The sequence below is a fragment of the Callithrix jacchus genome, chromosome 7 (assembly GCF_049354715.1).
Source record: "Callithrix jacchus isolate 240 chromosome 7, calJac240_pri, whole genome shotgun sequence".
Classification (NCBI taxonomy): domain Eukaryota; kingdom Metazoa; phylum Chordata; class Mammalia; order Primates; family Cebidae; genus Callithrix; species Callithrix jacchus.
This window is the reverse complement of record NC_133508.1, coordinates 6490905-6514424: the sequence shown is the minus strand read 5'-3', so window position 1 is coordinate 6514424 and position 23520 is coordinate 6490905. Positions and strand designations below refer to the sequence as shown.

Below are 23520 nucleotides of genomic sequence, written 5' to 3'. Positions count from 1 at the left end.
TTTTTTGGTTTTGTTTTTTTTTTTGAGACAGAGTTTCACTCTTGTTACCCAGGCTGGAGTGCATTGGCACGATCTCGGCTCACTGCAACCTCCACCCCCTGGGTTCAGGCAATTCTCCTGCCTCAGCCTCCTGAGTAGCTGGGATTACAGGCACACACCACCATGCCCAGCTAATTTTTTGTATTTTTAGTAGAGACGGGGTTTCACCATGTTGACCAAGATGGTCTCGATCTCTCGACCTCGTGATCCACCCGCCTCGGCCTCCCAAACTGCTGGGATTACAGGCCTGAGCCACCGCGCCCGGCCCTATTTTTGTTTTTGAGACAGAGTCTTGCTCTGTCCTCCAGGCTGGAGTGCAGTGGTGCCATCTCGGCTCACTGCAATCACTGTCTCATGGGTTCCAGTGAATCTCCTGTAATCTGGAATAGCTAGGATTATAGGCTTGTGCCACCACGCCCAGCTAATTTTTGTATATTTAGTAGAGATGGGTTTCTCCATGTTAGCCAGGGCTGGTCTTGAATTCCCAAACTCAGGCGATCCTCCTTCCTCAGCCTCCCAAAGTGCTGGGATTACAGGTGTGAGCCACCACACCCAGCCTTCTTGAAATTTTTTAAGTATTAAGTAGGAAAATTAAGTCTCTCCTAATACTTTGTAAACTCTCAGAAATGGAGGGAAGAGGGTCATTTTTGTAAAGTCAAGGAGGCTGAATTGAAAGGCTACCTTAAATTTCCCCTTCTGAGTCCAAGTTGCTTAGAATGGCCTCCTCGACTTTGACTTCGATAAAGTGACTTATAGTGAAACATCCAAAAAAGAAAAAGCCATCAGGAGAGAAAAGCTTTTCTTGGTGACTCTCTAACATTCAGTCCCACCCAGGGGCTGAAGCCCTTCAAGCAGAAATACGCTTCCTGAAAAAAAGGTCAACGGGTCCTATAGCCTCCGAGGAAGATGAAGGACACCAAGATTAGAGCTTCAAAGACACAGTGAAGTGAATTAGAGAGAAAGCAGTCATCCTCTGGAAAACACCACGGGGTGGCACCTGGTTGCTCTGCTGACAATCCTCTGCCTCCCAACAGCACTGAGTACCTCGTACCAAATCTGCTTTCCAATGCACTAGTCAGAGGCATCAGCTCAGCACTATGGACCTGCCTCCGCATCTTAATGCAGTGACTAAGAACAGCAGAGAAAGTCCAGAGCTTCTTTCCACCCTCCTTGGCTGGCCTCAACTTGAACCAGACCCTCTTGCAGCCCCCTGCCTGCCCTAGCCTGTCAGCAACTTCCAGCTCTACAAAGCCGTCGCCCTCCCAGGAACATCCTAAGAGATCTGCTGTGTGTGGGTGTCACCTCTCCGTTACAGGCTTGCTGTGGTTTGACTGTGGTCTGTCCCCTCCAAAAGTCATGTTGCAATCTGATCCCCAACGTGGCAGTGTTGGGAGCTGAGGTCTAGTACGGGGGGTATGGGTCATACCTCTAGTAGGGGGGCAGATACCTCATGAATAGATGAATGCCCTCCCTCAGGAGTGAGTTCTGGCTCTTGAAAGAATGGACGAGTTCCCTCGAGAGTGTGTTGTCAAGTCTGGCCTCCTTGGTTTCTCTCTTGCTTCTTCTTGCCATGTGCTCTCTGCACACACCTGCTCCCCTTCCTCTTTCTGCCAAGAGTGGAAGCAGCCTGAGGCCCTCACCAGATGAAGCCTCACCCACCTTAGACTACAACCACTGTCAGGGGAAGCCATTTATTTCCTGCCTGTTGCTTGCTGGTAGATAAAGTAAAATAGCAAGAAGCTGAAGTCAGCTGTCAGGTGATTAGCTGATGCCAGTGGCCTTGCCACAGTGAGGCCTGAGGGCTGGGAAAGTAACTCCCCTTCCGTAACTGGTATCTATATGATCTGTAAACCTTGAGAACGTAGCAGAGGAATGTTCTCCCTCTGACCAAGAAACCTGCCCCCAGTCACATACTTCATGTTTGCACAATCCAGAGCCCCCCTTAGAATTGCATCTGTCACCGGGTGATTTACTGCCTTTGTCAACTCCTGTAACCCTTCCCTTTTTTCCCTTCCTGCGCACACCAAATACAAATTAGCAAATCAGTGAAAGGCAAAGACTGCGAGGTCAGCGGCCCAGCCAATGGGCAACAGCACAGTTTCACCTCTGCTCCCCCTTTAGAGTTGTCAGACCTTTAAAAGGGAAAGGAACTGCTCTTCAGGGAGCTTGGTTTTTGGGACACAAGTCTGCCGATGCTCCATGGCCAAATGAAGTCTCTTCCTTCCTCACTCTGGTGTCTGAGGGGTTTTGTCCACAGCTTGCCCCGCGACGCCGCCAGAATCAGGAGTCGAATACACCTCTTTTCTTTATAAATTATGCAGCCTCAGGTATTCTGTCACAGGAACACAGAACAGACTAAGACAGTGCTGCACAGGCATTGCCTCACGATCCTTCCAAGAACCATCATGGAGGGATACTCACAGGGGCAATCTTGAGAGCTCAGAAAGGGCAGGCAATCACCCTGAGCCACTGCTGTCCAGCCTCAGGGTCAGGAGTCCAAAGATGGAGTCCTTATGAAGTACTTTCCCCCTCCTTCTCCCACCTGTATCATGCACCAGAAACAACCACCGCCACCCCTGTGTCTCTCTGGAGAATCCTACAGAGGTTTCGAAGTGACAAGTCTGTCTCTCCATGTTGGTGAACCCTGAAACAGTCTACAGCCAAAAAAGCAGGAAAAGGGAAGACACAGGAAGCCATGGCCACCTGTGGAGGGGAGAAGAGTGGACTGAGCTCCCAGAACCTGTGTGTGAGGAAGAAGAGAACCTGGGGAGGAGACGTCAGCATGAAACTCAGTCCTGGGCCAAAGGAGGCATGGAGGTTCTGGGCAGGACTCTGAGAATGATGGCTGCTGAAAAACGGAACAGGTTGTCCTGAGTGGCTCATGCCTGTGTATCAGAAACATGCAAATCAAGGCTGGGTGCAATGGCTCACCCTGTAATCCCAGCACTTTGGGAGGCCAAGGCAGGTGGATCACTTGAGGTCAGGAGTTAAAGACCAGCCTGGCCAACATGGTGAAACCCCATTTCTACTAAAAATAGACCAATTAGCCAGGCATGGTGGCATGCACCTGTAATCCCAGCTACTCAAGAGGCTGGGGCAGAAGAATCGCTTGAACCCAGGAGGTCGAGTTTGCAGTGAGCCGAGATCATGCCGCTGTACTCCAGCCTGGGTCACAGAGCAAGACTCCATCTCAAAAAACAAAACAAAAGAAAAGCAACATGCATATCAAGGCGGAACCCTCAAAAACTGCCTGCTCTCACCAGCACCTGGGATGAGAGGCTTTGGTAAACCCTCGCATTACCCATGGAGATTCGACAATTCCATCACTCAGATCAGAGGAGACCAGAGCCTACAATTTTCAGCCTCAACACTGAGACCACTGGTTACGGTTCTTTATTTCACATAATTCTAATCTATGCTATCAGAATTGTATGAAAAGTTTTGTTTCCATCAAATCTTAATTCATTCCATTTCCCAATATAATGGGTTCTACAGACTTCGGTGCACACTGTTGCATTCAGTCAAGTTACCCAGGAGGTCAGAGGGTGCCACTGTGTCTCCCCTGCAGGAATCAGTAGAACAGTAAGTTCCGTCACTCTCTGCTGGTCTAAAGAAAACACTTTAAAGGGTAACCAAAAGTCAGACTCACAACGGGATTTAAAAAAAAAATCAAACCTTCATGCCCAGCACTGATGACTTGAACTGCGCTGTTATAACGAAGTTATGCACAAAATGTAGGGGTTACTCACAATACAGCCTTTTAAAAATCTGTCACATACAACCCTTCCCCAGGCCTATGTGCCCAAAGGAGCTGATTCTCCAAACGCATTTCAATGAGCAATAGAAAAACACAAAATGTTTATGGGGAGAGGTCTCATAAACCCAGAGCAAATATTTATAGCTGATTCATAAACCTCTTAAACCCATAAACATTTTATCAAGGAAATTCTGACAATCTCCCTCTGCTGTAAAGGAACCCCTGAGAGGTATTTCCCCACGATGTCATGAAAACCGACGAGGAAAAGCCACTAAGAAAATGTCACCATTTAAAAGAAAACAGGCGTGTTCATTAGCAGCAATCCAGGTTTAGAAAACAGAAAGCTATTTATGAGACAAAAATATTTCATAACAAACATGAGAAGAATGCCTTACTATACCTTACTAGAAGCTGGGGTACAAGTGACATTGGAGTGAAAAAACGGAAGGAACAAATGGCCCATACATCTTTGTTTAAGTAATAAAATCTTGGGTTTGTACAACTTTGCAGTGTGGAACAAGGCTTCCTTTACAAGGCTGAACATTAAAACCTGCACCCACCACACCAATAAGGAGCTGCGGATCGGCAGATTCAGGCTGAATGCTTACTGTCACCTTCTTAGATGCAAGATATTTTTTTAATGTGGAAAGAGAAAGAAAGAAGGCATTAAGTCTTTCTTCTTGTAAATACTGACAGTCGTTTTATACTATCCTAAGATTTAGAAAATTGTTCCACCTTGAATATATTCATCGGAAGCATCAGAGCAAACAACTCAGAAAGAAACCGTGGCCAGCTGCCTAGAATCTGAGCTCACAACTGCAGAGCTACCCCGAAGTCTGGGACAGTCCTCATGGCACAAAGGTCCTCCTGACTCATCTGATAACCCGATGGCCAGAGTTATTCTAGGAGAGAAAAACTCATAAAAATCCCCTAGCCAGGAGAAGCCACAACTATTGAAAGGAGGATTAGAAAAAAAAAAAGAGAGAGAATACCACTGAGTCACACAGGACCAGTTCCCAGCGTGAAGAGTGAGGCCTGATTTATTCTAAGAAAAATGTTGATTCCTTTCCTTCCCAAATAGAAGAGCCTGTGGTTCTCTGGTTAATATATTCCAAATGCCAAGAAAAAGAATCAAGCCCACATTTTCAGTGTAATTCTCTCTACCGAGGCTCACTCTGCCTAAATGTGCAATGCCACTTTATCTATAGGCTTTATCAGGAAATTCCATTTAGCAGGCCCATAAAAATAATGTCAAGGAATCTACTGAAGACTATGTCAGCATATTGCTCTGCTTGTTTTTAATCACAGTGACTGACAACGCCTGGAATCCCAGCCTTGGAATTTCCACGCACTCCCTTCTTGGTGTGCCCCAGGATGATGCTGTCTGTGGCATCTGCTGGGGAGGCTGCCACGCCAGGGCTATTTCCTCTCCCTGGGCTTGTTCTAGTCACATATTTGCTGTTCCTGGGAGAAGGAGTAATTTTACATTGTGCCTATTTCATTTACAGGACTTGGGTGTTGGTTATTGATCTCAACTGTGATTTAAGCTTTCCTTAGAAAAAGCCCCTCCCCCCCAAAAAAAAACTGGTAGTAAGACTGAGGCCAGCAGAAGTCTTCCTTCTGCGGGGAGCATCACTGCAAGGAAACATAGCATCATAGCATCTGGGGATGGGCAGTGGCAAAAATGAAACATAAGAGAAAACACCACCCCATAATTTTCTCAAGGAAAAACTTTAGTCCCTTGAGTGTAGTCACTTGTTAGGGAGAGAGTAACACAGCGGTCCCCAACCTTCTCCGCACCAGGCACTGGTTTTGCAGAAGACAGTTAGGCACCGGTTTTGGTACCACTGGCGGAGTTGCCTGATGCTGGGCGCAACGGTCGGGGTCTGTCCTGCAGACCCTGACTCAGCGATAAAGCACACTGACACGCAGATATTATGCTCTGTCAGTTCGGCTGAGGGACCAGGCAGCTTACAGACTCCCTGGAGAGTGCTGTTTGTTACAGCTGCAACCACCAGTCAGTGAGACTCACATTTAGTTAGTAAAGTTTAATTGACAAAGGGTTCAGTCAACATCACTAGAGGTTGAAGATTAAAGCACAGGTTCCAATGCCCAAAGCAAACACCATTAGAGGGTAATATCCCTGGTCAACCTCCCCCCGAGGGCGCCATCCGGCTCAAAGTTGAGTTTTGAGACCATATAAGTAAACAAGCTATTCAGATAAACTCCCCCACATACCCTAGCTATTTGCTTTACTTATTAACTAAATGTAAAGGGGATTTAGGCTGCCTTCAGCCAAAACTTCTACAGAAATTACCTTAGGACTTCCAAAAGGGTTCATGACTATATTCTGTAACTTTCTCTACTATTTTTCCATTAATATTTTTCCACCAACCTGAGTGAATTCCCATATTCATAGAAGACAATTTTTCCACAGACACAGGGGATGGGAGGATGGTTTTGGGATGATTCAAATGCATTACATTTATTGTGTACTTTAATCTCTATTATTATTACATTAGTATATAATGAAATAATTCTGTATCTCACCATAATATAGAATCAGTGGGAACCGTGGGCTTGTTTTCCTGCAACTAGACAGTCCCACGTGGGGGTGATGGGAGACAGTGACAGATCATGAGACATTTGATTTCACAAGGAGCACATAGCCTAGATCCCTCGAATGCACAGTTCGCAGTAGAGTTGGCACTCCTATGAGAATCTAATGCCACTGTGGATCTGATAGGAGGCAGAGCTCAGGCAGTAATGTGAGCCATGGGGAGTGGCTGTAAATACAGATGAAACTTAGCTCACTCACCTGTAACTCACCTCCTGCTGTGTGGCCCAGTTCCTAACAGGCCACAGACCAATACCAAGCTATGGTCAGGGGGGTTGGGAACCACTGTAGTAATGTATCACAGGACACAGGGAGGTGGCACAGGAGGAAAGAGCAGGAAAGAACAACAAAGAATCGAAGCTGTGTCCATGCCCCCAAACTTGTGGGTGTGTGTGTGTGTCTGTGGGTGTTTGTGTATGGGCAGGTGGGTGGGTATGTGTGGGTGAATGGGTGGGTATGAATATGGGTGTGTATGTGAATGCGTGAGAGTCTGTGTGGATGGGTGGATGGATGGGTGGATGGACAGGTATAAGTGTGGGTGTGGATGGGTGTTAGTGTGGGTGTGAGGGGATGGGTGGATGGATGGGTGTGGGTGTAGGGGTGCGTGTGTGTGGCGGTGGGGTGGGTGTGAGTGTGGGTTTAAGTGTCAGGACTTCCTGATGACTCATCTTGCACTTGAAGGGGCACATGCCCCCCAGAATTCTGGAGCACCACACCCACAGCCTCACAAGGCCTCAGATTAAATCTTGCTACTAACACAGGGCCCAAGTCACTTCACCTTGTTGTCCAGTCTCCTCATCTGTAAAATGGGGACAGTAAAAGCAGCTATGCCAGTGGGCTGTTGAAAGATTAGGTGAAATGACACATGTGTGCTTGCTACACTGTCTGAACTCGTGCTCATATACCTATTGTCACAGGTGTGTTCAGAACCAGCTGAAGAACACTGGGTTTACCTCCTCTTGTACGTGGAATGAGTAAATCCCATCTGAAAACACTTCCCAGGAGAAGACCCTCAGCACTAGGATTCTGCACAGCCCAAACCTGTCCCAGCTGGCCCCAGAACCAAATACCTCACCAAGGGATTCCAGGAATAGAAATACTTTGTGGGTTAGCAGGTTGGAAAAAATAATAACAAACTGCTTATAGAAGCATACTTAATAATTTAAATGCTCAAAACTAGATTTTAGTAAAACATAATAAACTACTGGTAGAATCAAAATGCTCAAAACTAGATTTGAGTTTCTAGAATGAAACTGTCCTCTGTCAGTCTTAGACTCTGCTTTAAATTTGTGCCCTCTTTAAAGAGTCTGTCTGTAGAGTCATCTAAAACTCTCCTCACTGCACAAGTAAACACAGAAATCTCGAGGAGAAAGGACAGATTAGCCACGTGGGGGTGGAAAAAAATCTGTGCCTATCTCTGAAAACTGATAAGATAATTTAGAACCATTTAGAAATAGTATATCCATTAAAGATCTGGACATTGTGTATGATTTCGGCCATCCCCCACGCAAGAGCAAGGAACCAATCCTGATGTGAATAGATGTGGGCTCCATATATGGGCCTTCTGCACGGACTCCGCAGCCGAGGATATAATGATTCTCACTCTCACACTTGCTGTCCACAGAATCACCCTCAATGAAGTTGGTACAAATCATTTTCCTGACACCAGATGATCATTAATGAGTTTCAGAATCTACTTAAGAGAGATACACTGAAACTGCGTGCACATGAAAAGCCAATACACAGTTGGTGTTTGTTTTAAACAGTTTGGAAAACATACCATGAGAAACGACGCAGTAATCTTCCTCTGATGTGTGCAGATGATACACTATAAAAATACCCTGAAAGCTCAGGAACTCCAAAAGGGGAAAAATAACTTAGACAAACACAAGAAAGACTTTTTAAACATGCAAATCTGTACTTAAATAAAACAAAATAATTAGGATGCACTTTCAGCCTATACACTTAGGTCTTCTCAGAAAATAATTTCCATGTTTCCAGGAAGAAACAATGACTCAGCTCCACTTGTGGGAGAAGTTTTCCCATATCTGGCTATGTGTAGAAAAATCTGAAAGAGGGACAACTGAGCTGATTTGGAAACAGACATTAACATGTTTCAACACAGCAAGGCCTTCGCCCATGTGAGGTTTTCTGGGTATTCTTCCATATAATTTTATAAACATAATCTAATAAATTCAGTGATGCGGAGCAATCTGTAATCTGTCATTGACTGGGGTCTCATCAAAATGTGAAGACAAACTTTGTCACTTCTTTGGACCATGGTCCAATGACCTGCTGAATTGATAAGCAACATTTTTTACAGGAATTTACCATAGCAAATGTTTACAATTCAGAGGGCTAAACTGTCCTTAATTAATTTGCTGGTATGTAGAAACAATGTAACCCTTTAAAAAAAAAAAGCACCCTTTTAAAATAAATGCTTTGTTGTCTAAGTATTTAGAAAAAGATACATTTAAGCACTTATAACTTCATTAGTTAAATAACTGAAATCCAGTCAAGACGAGGTGTGGTGGCTCATACTTGCAATCCCAGCACTTTGGGAGGCCAAGGCAGGAGGATCACTTGAGCCCAACAGTTCAAGACAAGCCTGGACGACTCGGTGAGACCCCATCTCCACAAAAAATTTAAAAATCAGCAGGCACAGCGGCACACACCTGTAGTCCCAGCTATTGTGGAGGCTGAGGTGGGAGGATCCCTTGGGCCCAGGAGGTCAAGGCTGCAGTGAGCCATAATTGTGCCACCACACTCCATCCTGGGCAACAGGTGAGATCCCGTCTCAGTGAGTCAATCAACAAAATTGAATCGAAGGCTGTGAGTCAGAGGAGGGAGCTGTTCTGTTTTTCAGATTTGTGGAAGGGAGACACACTGCACCATCAATCCTCACGACCTCCCTTCCTTCACATTGTAGGCTTTTCTGCCAGGCATGCTCGCTGTATTAGATGCTATGCCATCGCCAACTACTATGTAAGCAGGTTCAATGTCCTGTCTCTCTCTTAGGCACTTGGGAAGGAGTTCTTTTTCCCAACCTCCCTTGCTGTGGCAGAAACATGTGACTGACTAACTTCTCATCAAGGGGTTCTGAGCAAAAATGGCATTTGCCTCTTGTGAACCAGAGCAGGTGACTACCAGTCCAAGGCCTCCAACCCTGCTCTTCTCACTCACAACATACCCGGTAGGATGGTGCACAATGAGTCCCTGGGGCCATGGCATCCCCGATGTGTGTGATTGACAAGCGCTTCCTACCCCAGGCCACTGAGATTTTGAAGGGATCTGCTGCTGCGCTGTAACCTAGTCCCCTCTGTCTGGTATCCAAAATAAGAATTTCGGTCCAAACTTTAGAGCTGCTATATCCTTATAAACGGGACTTTAAATCCCAAGAACAGACAGCATGTGAGATCTAGAAACGGTGCCCCATTGTTTCCTGAATATTTTCAGGAAGATACTGATCAATCGATCAAAAAGCCAGATGAATTTAGAAAACAAAATCCTACCAGAGTCAAGGTCTCCATTTCCATGAGCTGAGCCAAGACGCTTTTCCAAGGGTGAAGATGAGGTGTCTTGCATACTGGAAGCTGACAGAGTACTCTCCATCCCTGATGAGGAAGTGTCTCTTCTCTTAATTCATCCTGCAGAAAAAATCACCTAAGAGCAATCAAAAAAAAAAAATCAGAGCAGTTTAATGATATTAATATTAACTTATTTTTAATTGTTTAAAAACAACGGAGCCCTATTAGTGTTGCTACCATTTCATTATCACTTTCAGGATGCAAGGTAACGTTGATAACGGAAAGTACCAGGAATAAAGACTAATGCAGCTGGCCGCATGGCTCCTGCCTGTAATCCCAGCACTTTGGGAGGCTGAGGGGGGGTGGATCACTCGAGGTCAAGAGTTCGAGACCAGTCTGGATGAAAGAGAGAAACACCACATGGCTTTGGTGGTTTAACAACACCGCGTGGCTGGTCTGAGCATCAGGGCCAGTTATGGCTGCTCCTTGGTTGCGATAACTCCCGGTGTCTCTCATCCATTCAATGTTCTCTTTTATTTCACATGTAGACAGAAGTTTAAATCAGCTAATAGGCAAGTAGAGATGAAGAAATAAAAGAATAGAGTGCACCTATATCTACCAATGGGATATTTTACATACTGGTAAAATCTCTTTAAAAAAGGATTTGGGGCCAGGTGCAGTGGTTCACACCTGTAATCCCAGCAGTTTGGGAGGTTGAGGCGGGTGGATCACCTGAAGTCAGGAGTTTGAGACCAGCCTGGCCAGCATGGTGAAAGCTAGCCTCTACTAAAATACAAAAATTAGCCAGGTGTGGTGCAGGCACCTGTAATCCCAGTTACTTGGGAGGCTGAAGCAAGATAATCTCTTAAACCTGTGGGGCAGAGGTTGCAGTGAGCTGCGATCACACCACTGCAGTCCAGCCTGGGCAACAGAGTGAGACTGTGTCTCAAAAACAAACAAACAAACAAATATTTGGAGGTTTTGTCAAAATTGAAGGTTCACACCAGGTACAGTGGGTGGCCTACCTGCACCTGTCATCCCAGCTACTTGGGAGGGTGAGGAGGGAGGATCAGTTGAGCTCAGGCGTTCACGGTCAGCCTGGGCAATGTCATGAGACCCCCATTTCAATAAAAAAAAGAAACTTCATGAAACAGGATGATACCCATTTGTGCAATAGTAGAGAAAAAGGAAATTCATGCCGAAAACAAGTAGGAAGAGATAGGAAATGTACCAGGTACATAGCACTGAAATTTAATTCGATGTGCATTGACTTATCCATGTGTTATAACTAAAGTACTATCCCAGACACTCTGGAGAGGACAGGAAGCTATTTCTCAATCACACTAGAAAGAAAGAAAATACCTATTTCAGAGTATGAACCGGAAAACTATCCAGAGTGGGTCGGCAAACAGCCACCTAGGCATTTTGCTGTTACATAGACAAGTTCATGACTAAGCCAAGGGAAAGAGAGTGCAAGAGAGAAATCCCCTGGAAATGAAAGATTATGGCTCCTTCACTCAAAATTCTCAGCACAGGGCCTTCCTCTTTGGTGTCCCGCATGGGGCCACAGTGAGCACGTCATGTTCACAGGTCTTCAGGAGACGAATTTGCTTGTCTTCCCTGTGATTTTTTTTTTTTTTTTTTTGATAGGGAATTTCACTCTTGTTACCCAGGCTGGAGTGCAATGTCACAATCCTGGCTCACCATGGATCGTGATCATGTTTTCTGAGGCAAAAATGAGGGCACAAGGTTTGAGGTGCAGACGTCAACATCAATGATACAAATAACTTAAACCAGGACTTTTCTGATGTAAAATGTGAGCAGTCTGGGTAAAATGCAGTGTACTGGGTCCAAAACAGTTTCTTCAGCTTGTTTTAGAATCACAGAAAGGCTGGGCACGTGGCTCATGCCTGTAATCCCAGCATTTCAGGAAGCGGAGGCGGGCAGATCACCTGAGGTCAGGAGTTCAAGACCAGCCTGGCCAATATGGAGAAACTCCATCCCTACTAAAAATATAAAATTAGCTGGGCATGGTGGCACACACCCGTAATCCCAGCTACTTGGGATGCCAAGGCAGGAGAATCACTTGAACCCAGGAGGTAGAGGTTGTGGTGAGCCAGGATCGTGACATTGCACTCCAGCCTGGGTAACAAGAGTGAAATTCCGTATCAAAAAAAAAAAAAAACATCACAGGGAAGACAAGTAAATCCGTCTCCTGAAGATCTGTGGACATGACGTGCTCACTGTGGCCCCATGCGGGACGCCAAAGAGGAAGCAAGTGAACACACTCTTAACCACAGCCTCCTAGATGCGTGAATCTAAGGCAGGTAGTGTAAGAAAATACATTATCTACAGCAATGACCTGAACCAACATACAAACTGGGTTTGCTTTATCCATAATGAAAATGAAATTTTTAAAATAGTGAAATCCTTTTTTAATAGTTTTTAATAATGAACACAAAGGTTTTTTAATTAAAAAAAAATGAGGTTATCTTATGTCCCCAGTGAATCATCTGCAACGTAATGAGCTTAGTTTCTGAAAGCTGAGCTGGAAATAACACCAAATGGAGGAATCTTTTCATAGCTAGAGGGGTTCTAAGGTTTTTTTTGTTAATAGAGGACACTGGCAAACTGAGCAGTTTACTATGAAGGCTGGCTACCTACCCTGTGGATATCGGTTTGCTAAAATAACCCACCAAACGATGGATGGAACTGCATTCTCCTAAGAGCAAGTCTTCCACATTCCTAGGACAACAGGAACACAAAACTTTGGGAATAGGAACAACCTCTTTCACAACAATGAACCAACACACTGCATTAGCAGGTGCAGGACTAAACATCACCTAACACTGAACTCATGTGCCCGCACCTCATCTCAGAAGGTTCCAGAGATTTCCTCCCATGGGCTGCACACAGTAGAGGAAAGGTTGGCTGCCAAGGGCACTCTATGGTCTTCTGTGCTACACCTGGAGCTTACCGTGGGTAGCAGGACTCCCAGTTGACCTGGATTGCCCCTGGCATGTAGGGAGCGAGCGCTGAGGTACTCTGTAAACAAACTACTTGTTGATAAGCAAGTGCATCCATCCTACCAAATGCGTAAGCGGCCCCCAAGAATGTTTGCAGGGCACCTGGCCTATTACGGAGGGTAAGGTATCTACTCTCTACCCTTCACCCTGCCCCATGTAAGGAAGTGCGGTTATGAGATTACAGGGTCACTTGGTCACTGAGTCTGGTACACAACATCCACTGACCCCAGAAGCCACAGGTGGTATGGGCTCGGAGAGGAGGAGGGGGCAGCAGCCCACTGTGGAAAGCTCTCCCCTCCCAGCTCTCCCTCCACTGTTCCCTCGGGGGAGATACTGGGAATTTGGCCGGGAGAAGGGTGCTCAATGGAAGGAAAAAGGAAGGAACTGAAACATGTGGAGCAAACAAAGGAACACCAGGGGAGAAAAAGGGAAGAGGCGATCCCGGAACATATCCAGGAGAAAGGGGCTTGAAGGAACATTACGGAGCCCCAAAAACGATGGTCATAACAGAACACACAGCTCCATGAAAGGAAGCTCAGAACACAGGAGTGCAGACACGCGACGGGCACACGGAGAATGTCCAAACAAGCCAAGGCCGCCGGCAGTTCCAGTACGAAAGCCCCTCTCCTTACAAGTTCTCAGATCTCAAACTCACAGATAACAGCAAAATCATGGTCCAGGAAAAAATAAGAAAAAGCGACCGGTGTTTCATGATCCACATTTCAGCCTGGCCCTCTCAGGTTCCAGCTCATGCTCAGGCTTCCCTGTGCTGTGTGTACTTGTGTATTTTGTGGATGTGTGCTTACTTTTGAGATGTTTAAAGGACACAATTAACTCCATCTTGTCCGGTAAGTGCAAAAGCAATAGCAGTGTCCTAGTGAGAAGAGACAGAGGCTTATGGTGGGGAAAAAATTAAAATTCTGAGTCGAGTGCAATGGTTCACACCTGTAATTCCAGCACTTTGGGAGGCTGAGGCAGGTGAATCACAAAGTCAGGAGTACAAGATCAGCCTGACCAACATGGTGGAACCACATCACTAAAAATACAAAAATTAGCCAGGTGTGATGATGCGTGGCTGTAATCCCAGCCACTCAGAAGGCTGAAGCAGGAGAATCACTTGAACCCAGGAGGCAGAGGCTGTGGTGAGCCAAGATTATGCCACTGCACTCTAGCCTGAGTGACAGAGTGAGACTCTGCCTTTAAAAAAAAAAAATTATCTTTATGTGGGCCAAGCATGGTGGCTCACAATCCCAGTGCTTTAGGAGGCCAAGGTGGGCAGATCAAGACTAGCCTGGCCAACATGGTGAAACCCTGTCTCTACTAAAAATACAAAAATTAGCCAGTCTGGTGGCACATGCCTGTAATCCCAGCTATTCGGGAGGTTGAGGCACGAGAATTGCTTGAACCTGTGCTGGGAGGCACAGGTTGCAGTGAGCTGAGATGGCACCATTATACTCCAAGCTAGAAGACAGAGCAAAAAAAAAAAAAATCTGTGTATATGTACCCACTGGTCATCCATCAGGTCATTGGGACTTAAAATGAACTTCTCAGCAGTCGGGAACCTAAACCTGTTGGTAAAAGGAGGAGCTTCTGTCCCCCCAAATAGAAGAAAAGCAAGTGTTATCATGGTAAGTAAGCATTTATGTTTATTTTATTTTACCAACACTTACAGTGATTACTAAGTACTTCACAAACATGCACTTAGTTAAGCCTCATAAGACCTCTAGGATGTAGGTGCTATCACTGTTCCCATCTTACAGAGAAGCAACCTGAAGGATGAAGTCACTTGCCCAGCGTCACACAGCTTCCCATCTTACAGAGAAGCAACCTGAAGGATGAAGTCACTTGCCCAGCGTCACACAGCTGCTAGAGGTGGAGCTGGGATTTGAACCCACATGACTGGCTCCAGAACCCATGCCCTAAGCAGTCAATTACAGTTCCATTTCCCCTATTATCCACATTTCCCACAATGCAGTTATGACTTTTATATTTTTTCTTAAATCGTCGATTTTTAATAACTGAGCATCTATTATGGGGAAGAGGCAATGAAAAGAAATAAGGAGTGGCGGGAACCCCACACAGTCATCTGCCCGTGGAGCAATCAACACTCCTAGGAATGGATCAATTTTCTCCAAATTAATTCCTCCTGAAAAGCTGCCCTCAAGAGCTTATAATAAACTTTTCTTAGCAAATTCTAAGACACATATAATTTTAAACCAGTGCTGATACTATGCAATTTTCTTGTGTATGTCTTAAAGGAACATCTGATGTATTTATACCAGACACTACCTTGGCCACTGGGGACAGATATAAATACCAGCGGCTGCCACCAAGGACAGGTGACTCCTGAAAACAAGTCTGCCCATCACACCGCACGCCCAACCACCACCAGGTCCACTGAGAACGCACCTGGAATCCCAGGAAAGACAAAAGGCAAATATCAAGAAGGATAAGAAGGTGAGTTTGGGTGGGCCGGGGTGCCTCAAAGTGGAACAGAAAATTAGGAGAGGCTGAAGCAGAACTGCCCGGAGAAGCTGAGGATAAGAGGAAAACAAAGAGGCCGGGTGCAGTGGCTCATGCCTGTAATCTCAGCACTCTGGGAGGCCAGGAGTTTGAGACCAGCCTGGCCAATGGGGCAAAACCTCTACTAAAAATACAAAAAAAGAAAATTAGCTGGATATGGTCGCATGCACCTGTAGTCCCAGTTACTCGGGAGGCTAAGGCAGAAGAATGGCTTGAACCCAGGAGGTGGAGGTTGCAGTGAGTTGAAAGAGCTCCCATTGCATTCCAGTCTGGGTGACAGAGCAAGACTCTGTTTCAAAAAGAAAAAATTAAGAAAAAAAAAAGAGGAAACCAAAGGAGCAAATAGGAGCACAGGCTTCAGAGACTCAGGAAGGTAGAAACGGTCTTAAACATGGAGGTACCATGCAAACAGCAGGGCAGACCCTTGGGAAAAGTCGAGATGCCTCGAGGGAGAGGGCGGGAGTCAGGACTGTGGGGCAAGCAGTATCACGCCCATTCATCCCCAAATAGGTACTGATCCCCCATTCCATGTCAGGCACTGTTCCAGGCGCAGGAAGGCATCTGCGGCAAAACAAAACAAAATTCCTGCGCTGGTAGAGATCTCATCCTAATCAGGGGAAAGAGCTAATGGAGTTTTTTTTTTAATTAGTAGATAACATAGCCTGTGAAATGGTGATAACTGCTATCGGGAAAAACAAAGCAGAAAAGATCAGACAAACAAAGAAGGATGATGATTATTATTGTTATTATTATTATTTGGAGACAAAGTGTCACTCTCGTTGCCCAAGCTGGAGTGCAATGGCACGATCTGAGCTCACCACAACCTCTGCCTCCCAGGTTCCAGTGATTTTCCCGCCTCAGACTCCCAAGTAGCTGGGATTACAGGTGCCTGCGACCATGCCTGGCTAATTTTTTATTTTTTTTAATTTTTAGTAGAGATGGGATTTCACCATGTTCGCCAGGCTGGTCTTGAACTCATGGCCTCAAGTGATCTGTCTGCCTCGGGCTCCCAAAGTGCTGAGATTACAGATGTGAACCACCACACCCGGCCAGAGGGATGATAATTATTTAGATGACAGTCAGGCAAGACCTCAGGAAGTGATATTTGAACAAAGACTTGCGGTGAGAACAGAGAGGCTGGCCGAGCCCAAATGAGAAGAGACCATTTGCCACAGTACCACCCAAGCCCTGCACGTCGATCTGCAGACACAGTGGACACGGCAGGGCATTGTTCCAGGCAGTGACATGATCGGGTTTGTTTCAGAAGTATCACTCAGGGAGCCATGTGCAAGATGGATGAATAGAAACAGACGAAAACCCCGGAAGTGCAGGCGACGGTCTGAACTACAACAGCGGAGAAGAAATGAAAGGAACAGGTCCAAGAAGTATTTGAGAGGCCCCATCAACAGAGCATCGTAGAAATTATGCTAACAAAATGCAGTCTTTTCACAACAGGCAGTCATGCTTCCTAGAATAAATGACTTCATTTTCCACAGCAACTCATGCAACCTATGTTGTGGAAATAGATCATTCTTGGGGAAATCTATTAAATATGAGAATAATAACCCACTTCACAGAAATTTCTATTTACTTTCAAAGGGATTTTTTTAGGGGGGTAGAAGGGCTAATCTTGGTGATAACAACTGATCCTCCCATAAGCTTTGCAAAATAGAAACAAGATATTTTTTAAAAGCAAAGCCCTTCCTAACTACAACGCCCTAACCCCCCCAAAAAGACTATTATTAAAAGAAAGCATATTTCCTTTTGTTTCTTAGAACTGTATGTAATTTCAAGAACAAGGTTAAAGCGTCTATTAACTAAAGCAGTATTTTTTTCCAAAGACAATATAAAAAAGGTTCAGCAGACTGGGCTTATAAAAGGTAACTTCCTGTTTTATGCAATACACTTTGTGGTTTTGTGCAAAGTTAATTCTACTATAATTGGCTCCTTTTGTCTGTAAAGCTATTGCACAACAGAATTCTAGTACCGGAACTTCTTACAAGAGTTGCCTTGGCCCAGTGAAAAGAACAGAGAACCTGCAGAGTAAGGGAATAACAAGGCCACTATGTAGCTGTGTGACATAAGCAAATTACTTAACCTCTCTGTTCCCCGAATGTCTCATCAGTTCAATCAGAAGGCTTGATGAGGCGCAATCAATATCCCTTTAATCAATCCAGGTGTTTTTAGGATTCACCGTACATTTTCTACAGCCAGATTATCTGTTTATATCTGAACCAAATTGAATACAATAAGCATCTTCCCCTCTCAACTCTATCTTTCCTTCTTTCATTTGAGGTCTATTCAAAGAAGAGAGAAAGGTTAGTACAGGCTAAGCAAAGCCTCGTTAAGAAGAACGTGAATGAGGAAGAACACTCAGTGGATATTACTCTTCAACTAGCCAAAAATAACTGGGGCTCATTGTCTATGTCGAATGTATCTAGACCAGCACTGCCTGATCTACATCTGCTTGTTCCAGTACAGTAATCACTGGTCACACGTGGCTACCGCGGACTGGAAACATGTCTAGTACTACTGAGGACCTTAATTTTAATGTTCATGAACTTGAATTGAACTAGGCACATGTGGGTAGGAGGGGGACAGCCGAGCGAAAAGGCCGCACTGGTGAGCCGTATTTGAGGGCTTGGAACACGTCCTAAACCATCCATTCTTGGCTCTCTCGAAAGTTTTAATGTAATAATGTCAAGCTAGTTAAAACTCATGAATTTTTAAATCTAAGAAACTTCAAAAGGAGACTTAACAGTTTCCCCTAATATTCCACAAATGATTCATGGCAAACTTCCTAACACGGCATAGGTTTTCATTAAATAAGCTGCATTTTTATATCAATGGAAAATGTCAAAGGAGAAACACCTAAAAAACTGTTAATGTGTGTCATACAAAGAATATTTCCTTTTTTTCTCATTTGTTTATAAATTCGAGAAAATAGTTCCACCTCAAAAATGTAGTCATGTACCAAGTTTTTCTGTAAAGAAAAACAAAAGTCCATGAATGTAACTATTAATAAATCAGTGAAGTGTCAGTGGCTTAGAGGACACTTATGAAAGGGGAAAGGTTTGCTCAAGTCTCACGACTCCTCATTATCCATTTGCCTCTAAGCAGACACTACAGAACAGTAATCTGAGACTGTAAAATTCAAATGCACCAAATCAATCATGTTAGATAGAACTCAAGACCGGGTGCCATGGCTCACACCTATAATCCCAGCACTTTGGGAGGCCAAAGCAGATGGATCACTTGAGGTCAGAAGTTCAAGACCAGCCTGGCCAACATGGTGAAATGCCATCTCCACTAAAAATACAAAAATTAGCAGGGCATCATAGTGGTGCATGTCTGTAGTCCCAGCTGCTCAGGAGGCTGAGGCAGGAGAATTGCTTGAACCTGGGAGGTGGAGGTTGCAGTGAGCCAAGATCGTGCCACTGCACTCCAGCCTGGGCAACAGAGTGAGACTCTGACTCAAAAAATAAATAAATAAATAGAACTCAAGAGTGACAATACAAAGACCAACAAGAAAGGCTAGCAGAGTGAAAGTTCCCATGACGCTGGAAGGCAATGGCAGTGTCACTCAGAGACTTCCCTTATGTCCACCCAGGTGGCTGTGAAACGGATTCACTTTGGCAAAGGACGTGTCCCACTCTGACTTTCTCAACAACGTTTCGTTTTTTTCCCCTTCTATAAGAGATAGACACACTCTTTGTAGCAATCTTGAAAAGTAAAATTATAGACAAATAAATTAAAATCACTTGTAATGCTAACACCCAGTGATAATCAATTCCATGTTTCTATAGTATCTCCTCCTGACAGTTTCTCTGTGGATTTTTTTTTCCAGTTCATCTAGAATTAGGAATTCTAATCTGTTTTCCATTTTGCATTACATAGAGGGCATTTCCCATGTCATTACGATTCTTCGAAAACATGACTTGAAATGGTTGTATAATTTTTATTATAACATGAATACGGTCATTTATTGACCATGCATCTGCTGCCACCTGTTAAAGCTGTTTATATTCTTATTTTTTCACCATGATCAGTAGCATTCTAGTCACGATTCTCAGTCAGAAATCCTACGTCTCTGATGTCTCCTTAATGTAGAATCTCAGAAGTTAAATTATAGGATTGAAAATATGGGGACATAGTTGAGGCTCATGACATCCCTGAAAACATGCTCTCTCTAGTCTGCTGGCTGCTTTACTAGCAGGGTGGGAGAAAAGGACTAAACCCAGTACACTTTTTTCCAATTGACATTCAGAAACTAATATCCTGGCTGGGCGAGGTGGCTCAAGCCTGTAATCCCAGCACTTTGGGAGGCCAAGGCAGGCAGATCACTTGAGCTCAGGATTTGAGATTAGTCTGGGCAACATGGTGAAATCGTCTCTACTAAAAATGCAAACATTAGCTGGTTGTGGTGGCACACACCTGTAGTCCAGCTACTCAGGAGGCTGAGGCAGGAGAATCGCTTGAACCTGGGAGGTGGAGGATGTGATGAGCTGAGAATTGTGCCACTACCCTCCAGCCTGGACAAAGAGCAAGACTCCATCTCAAAGAAAAAAAAATATATATATATATATATGTGTGTGTGTGTGTGTATGTATATTCATACAGTATCCTGCCACTGTAATTTGCAATTTGCATGTTGATACCTCTTTCACTTCCTTCCCATATTTAAACTTTGTTGGTATCCGTGATGAAGTTTTAAGAGAGCTAGATTATTTTATCTCACACAACTATTGCAAATATTCTTCCCAGCTTTCCTTTTCATGGTTACTTTTGACAAGAAAGAATGTCTTCTTTTTCAACTTAGTCAGATCCTATCAATTGCTCATTTCTTCTAAAACTTGTAAAAGGTCTTCCCCTACTCTAGGATACCCGAAGTCTAATTTCTCTGGGATTTCAAGTCTTACATTCGCTGTTTTAACATACAGGGAATTTACACTCAAATATTTTGTCAGTTTCACCTCTCAGCTCATCCTCTTTACAATAATCCGTTTCTATCCCATTAGATGTTTATATTCTGTCTTTACCATATATTGTTTTATTTTATTTTATTTTATTTGAGACAGTCTCACTCTGTTGCCCAGGCTGGAATGGCACAGTCTCAGCTCATTCAACCTCAGCCTCCAGGGTTTAAGCAATTCTTCAGCCTCCACCTCCCGAGTAGCTAGTTATAGGTGCATGCCACCATGCCTGGCTAATTTTTGTATTTTTAGTAGAGATGGGTTTTACCTTGTTGGTCAGGCTGGTCTCAAACTCCTGATCCACCCACCTCAGGCTCTCAAAGCGCTGGGATTACAGGTGTGAGCCACCGTGCTCAGCCTCATATATTATATTCTTACACGTACAGGGCTATGTTTCAGTTCACCAAACTTCCATTCAATAAGAAAAGTTAGATGAATTCAAATCACTAAGTTCTGCTAATGGGAGTTGTGCAGGATTCACGTGTTCAGCTACAGGGTGGAAGGGGTATACGCCTTTGCCCTCTGACCCCTAGACCTGGCATCACCCAGTTGACTGTCACATGAACAGTGAAGCAGAAGATACAGGGAGCTTGGTTCTGAGACTCCAAGGCTGGTCCGCCAGCTTCAGGCTACCACATCAGAGGAAAATAAGCCAGCCGCTCTCCTGTTGATGCCACTCTAACTTTGGGTCGCTGATACACAGCCAATCCCAAATCCTAACAACTATATCCTAGAAGTATTGTGCCTTTTTTTTTTAATTTGAGGACGGATCTCGTTCTGTTGCCCAGGCTGGAATACAGTGGTTCGATCTCAGCTCACTGCCTCTGCCTCCTGGGTTCAAGTGATCCTCCCAACTAAGCCTCCCAAGTAGCTGGGAATACAGGCACATGCCACGATGCTCAGCTAATTTCTGTATTTTTAGTAGAGATAGGTTTTCACCGTGTTGCCCAGGCTGGTCTCAAACTCACAGGCTCAAGCAATCCTACCACCTTGGCCTCTCAAAGCGCTAGAATTACAGGCATGAGCCAGCATGCCTAATGAGATGATTTTTTATGTCAGAGTTATGTCTGCATATAATTTTGAAAGCCAGATATTGTCTATAAGGCCTATGCATCGACATCCACCCCCGCAAATAACAAACCCAGTCATCTCCTGCCCTTCTCTTGCCGCCCCACTTTACATTTTAATTTCTAAAAGCTCTTTTTTTTAATGTTCATAATAGTCTCTGTTTTCACCCTATCCTGTTCTCGTTATGTAGATGCAAAATTTTCTTTTTTTTTTTTCTTTTCTTTTTTTTTTTTTTTGAGACGGAGTTTCACTTTTGTTACCCAGGCTGGAGTGCAATGGCGCGATCTCGGCTCACCGCAACCTCCTCCCCCTGGGTTCAGGCAATTCTCCTGCCTCAGCCTCCTGAGTTGCTGGGATTACAGGCACGCGCCACCGTGCCCAGCTAATTTTTTTGTATTTTTAGTAGAGACGGGGTTTCACCATGTTGACCAGGATGGTCTCGATCTCTCGACCTTGTGATCCACCCACCTCGGCCTCCCAAAGTGCTGGGATTACAGGCTTGAGCCACCGAGCCCGGCCCAAAATTTTCTATTACATCCCTGAGGCTATGAAATTTTTTTTAGATTTTCTTCTCTCCGTCATAGAAGTTATTTTTCTCTCTGTTAGTCTACTTTTACATTACTGCATCACTCAGAAGTCTAGAAATTCTTAGATATTTCCTAACGTTGCAGTGTGTAAGGAGTTAAAAGGCTGACTGGGCAAGGCGCAGCAGCTCACACGTGTAATCCCAGCACTTCGGGAGGCTCAGCTGAAGTCAGGAGTTCGAGATTAGCCTGGACAACATGACTAAACCCTGTATCTACTAAAAGTACAAAAATTAGCCAGGCGTGGTGGTGGGCGCCTGTAATTTCAGCTACTCAGGAGGCAGAGGGAGGAAAATTGCTTGAACCTGGGAGATGGAGGTTGCAGTGAGCCAAGATTCGAGATTGTGCCACTGCACTCCAGCCTGGGCAATAGAGCATGACTGTCTCAAGCAAAACAAAATGAAACAAAAGGGCTGACTGGTATCTCTGAGTACATGGCAGAGGTTGTTAACGGGAAATCAATGTACAGAGGTCTGCCAGGTCATCCAGAGAGGAAACCCCAATAGTGAGTTTAAGTTTTTTCTCTTAGTTTAGTTCAATCACACAGAAAAGAATTCCTCATTTTCCAGTACATTAATGCCTACCATTTCCCACCTACCATCACTGATTTAGAATCTGGCATGCCAAACAGACACAATCAGTTTCTTTCCCGATATTAGGCAAACTTGGCTAGAAAAAAGATCTCCCTCTTAAATTCCAAGTAATAAAGATGAGTCGCATTCCAATTTCAGATTTCTACTTAAAAGACTCAGTAAATTCTCTTCTTCCCTTACGCTAATTCTAATATAGCATTTCTACCTTGCTTTTGTCTTATTAGACACAGAAATGTAAAACTATCATCGTGCAACTGGAGCTGTCCAAACAAGTGAAAAAATGAAACTTTAAACTGTGATAACAAAGCTACATAAGCATTAGAAATCATTCTCGGCAGGGCACGGTGGCTCACGCCTGTAATCCCAGCACTTTGGGAGGCCAAGGCGGGCGGATCACGAGGTCAAGTGATCAAGACCATCCTGGCCAACATAGCGAAACCCCGTCCCTACTAAAATATAAAAAATTAGCTGGGCATGGTGGCACACATCTGTAGTCCCAGCTGCTTGGGAGGCTGAGGCAGGAGAATTGCTTGAACCTGGGAGGCGGAGGTTGCAGTGAGCGGAGATCACACCACTGCACTCCAGCCTGGCGCCTGGTGACAGAACGAGACTCTGTCTCAAAAAAAAAAAAAAAAAAAAAAAAAAAGAAATCATTCTCATCTCCATCATCCATCAAGGCAGGCTCCCAGGCCTCTCTGCTTAGGAAGGGCTAACTACAGTGAAAGCCAATGACTCAGACCTTCCAAACTGATCTGCCTTCAAGTCATCCAAGAAAGTCACATTTGTGCTAAATAATAACACACTCAATTGCAG

At 44.6% G+C, this 23520-nt stretch overlaps 1 protein-coding gene across 6 annotated transcripts in view; it reads right to left on the bottom strand.

Annotated features, from left to right (window-relative positions):
* SFMBT2 (Scm like with four mbt domains 2) overlaps positions 1 to 23520 on the bottom strand; it is a 264676-nt gene that overhangs the window by 223913 nt on the left and 17243 nt on the right. For all 6 annotated transcript variants that reach the window (XM_035306701.3, XM_035306700.3, XM_035306702.3 and 3 more), the window contains exon 2: positions 9926 to 10076. In XM_035306701.3, coding sequence (XP_035162592.3) covers positions 9926 to 10025 — 100 coding nt within the window. In that variant the 5' untranslated portion in view covers positions 10026 to 10076. The remainder of the gene's footprint in view (positions 1 to 9925; positions 10077 to 23520) is intronic.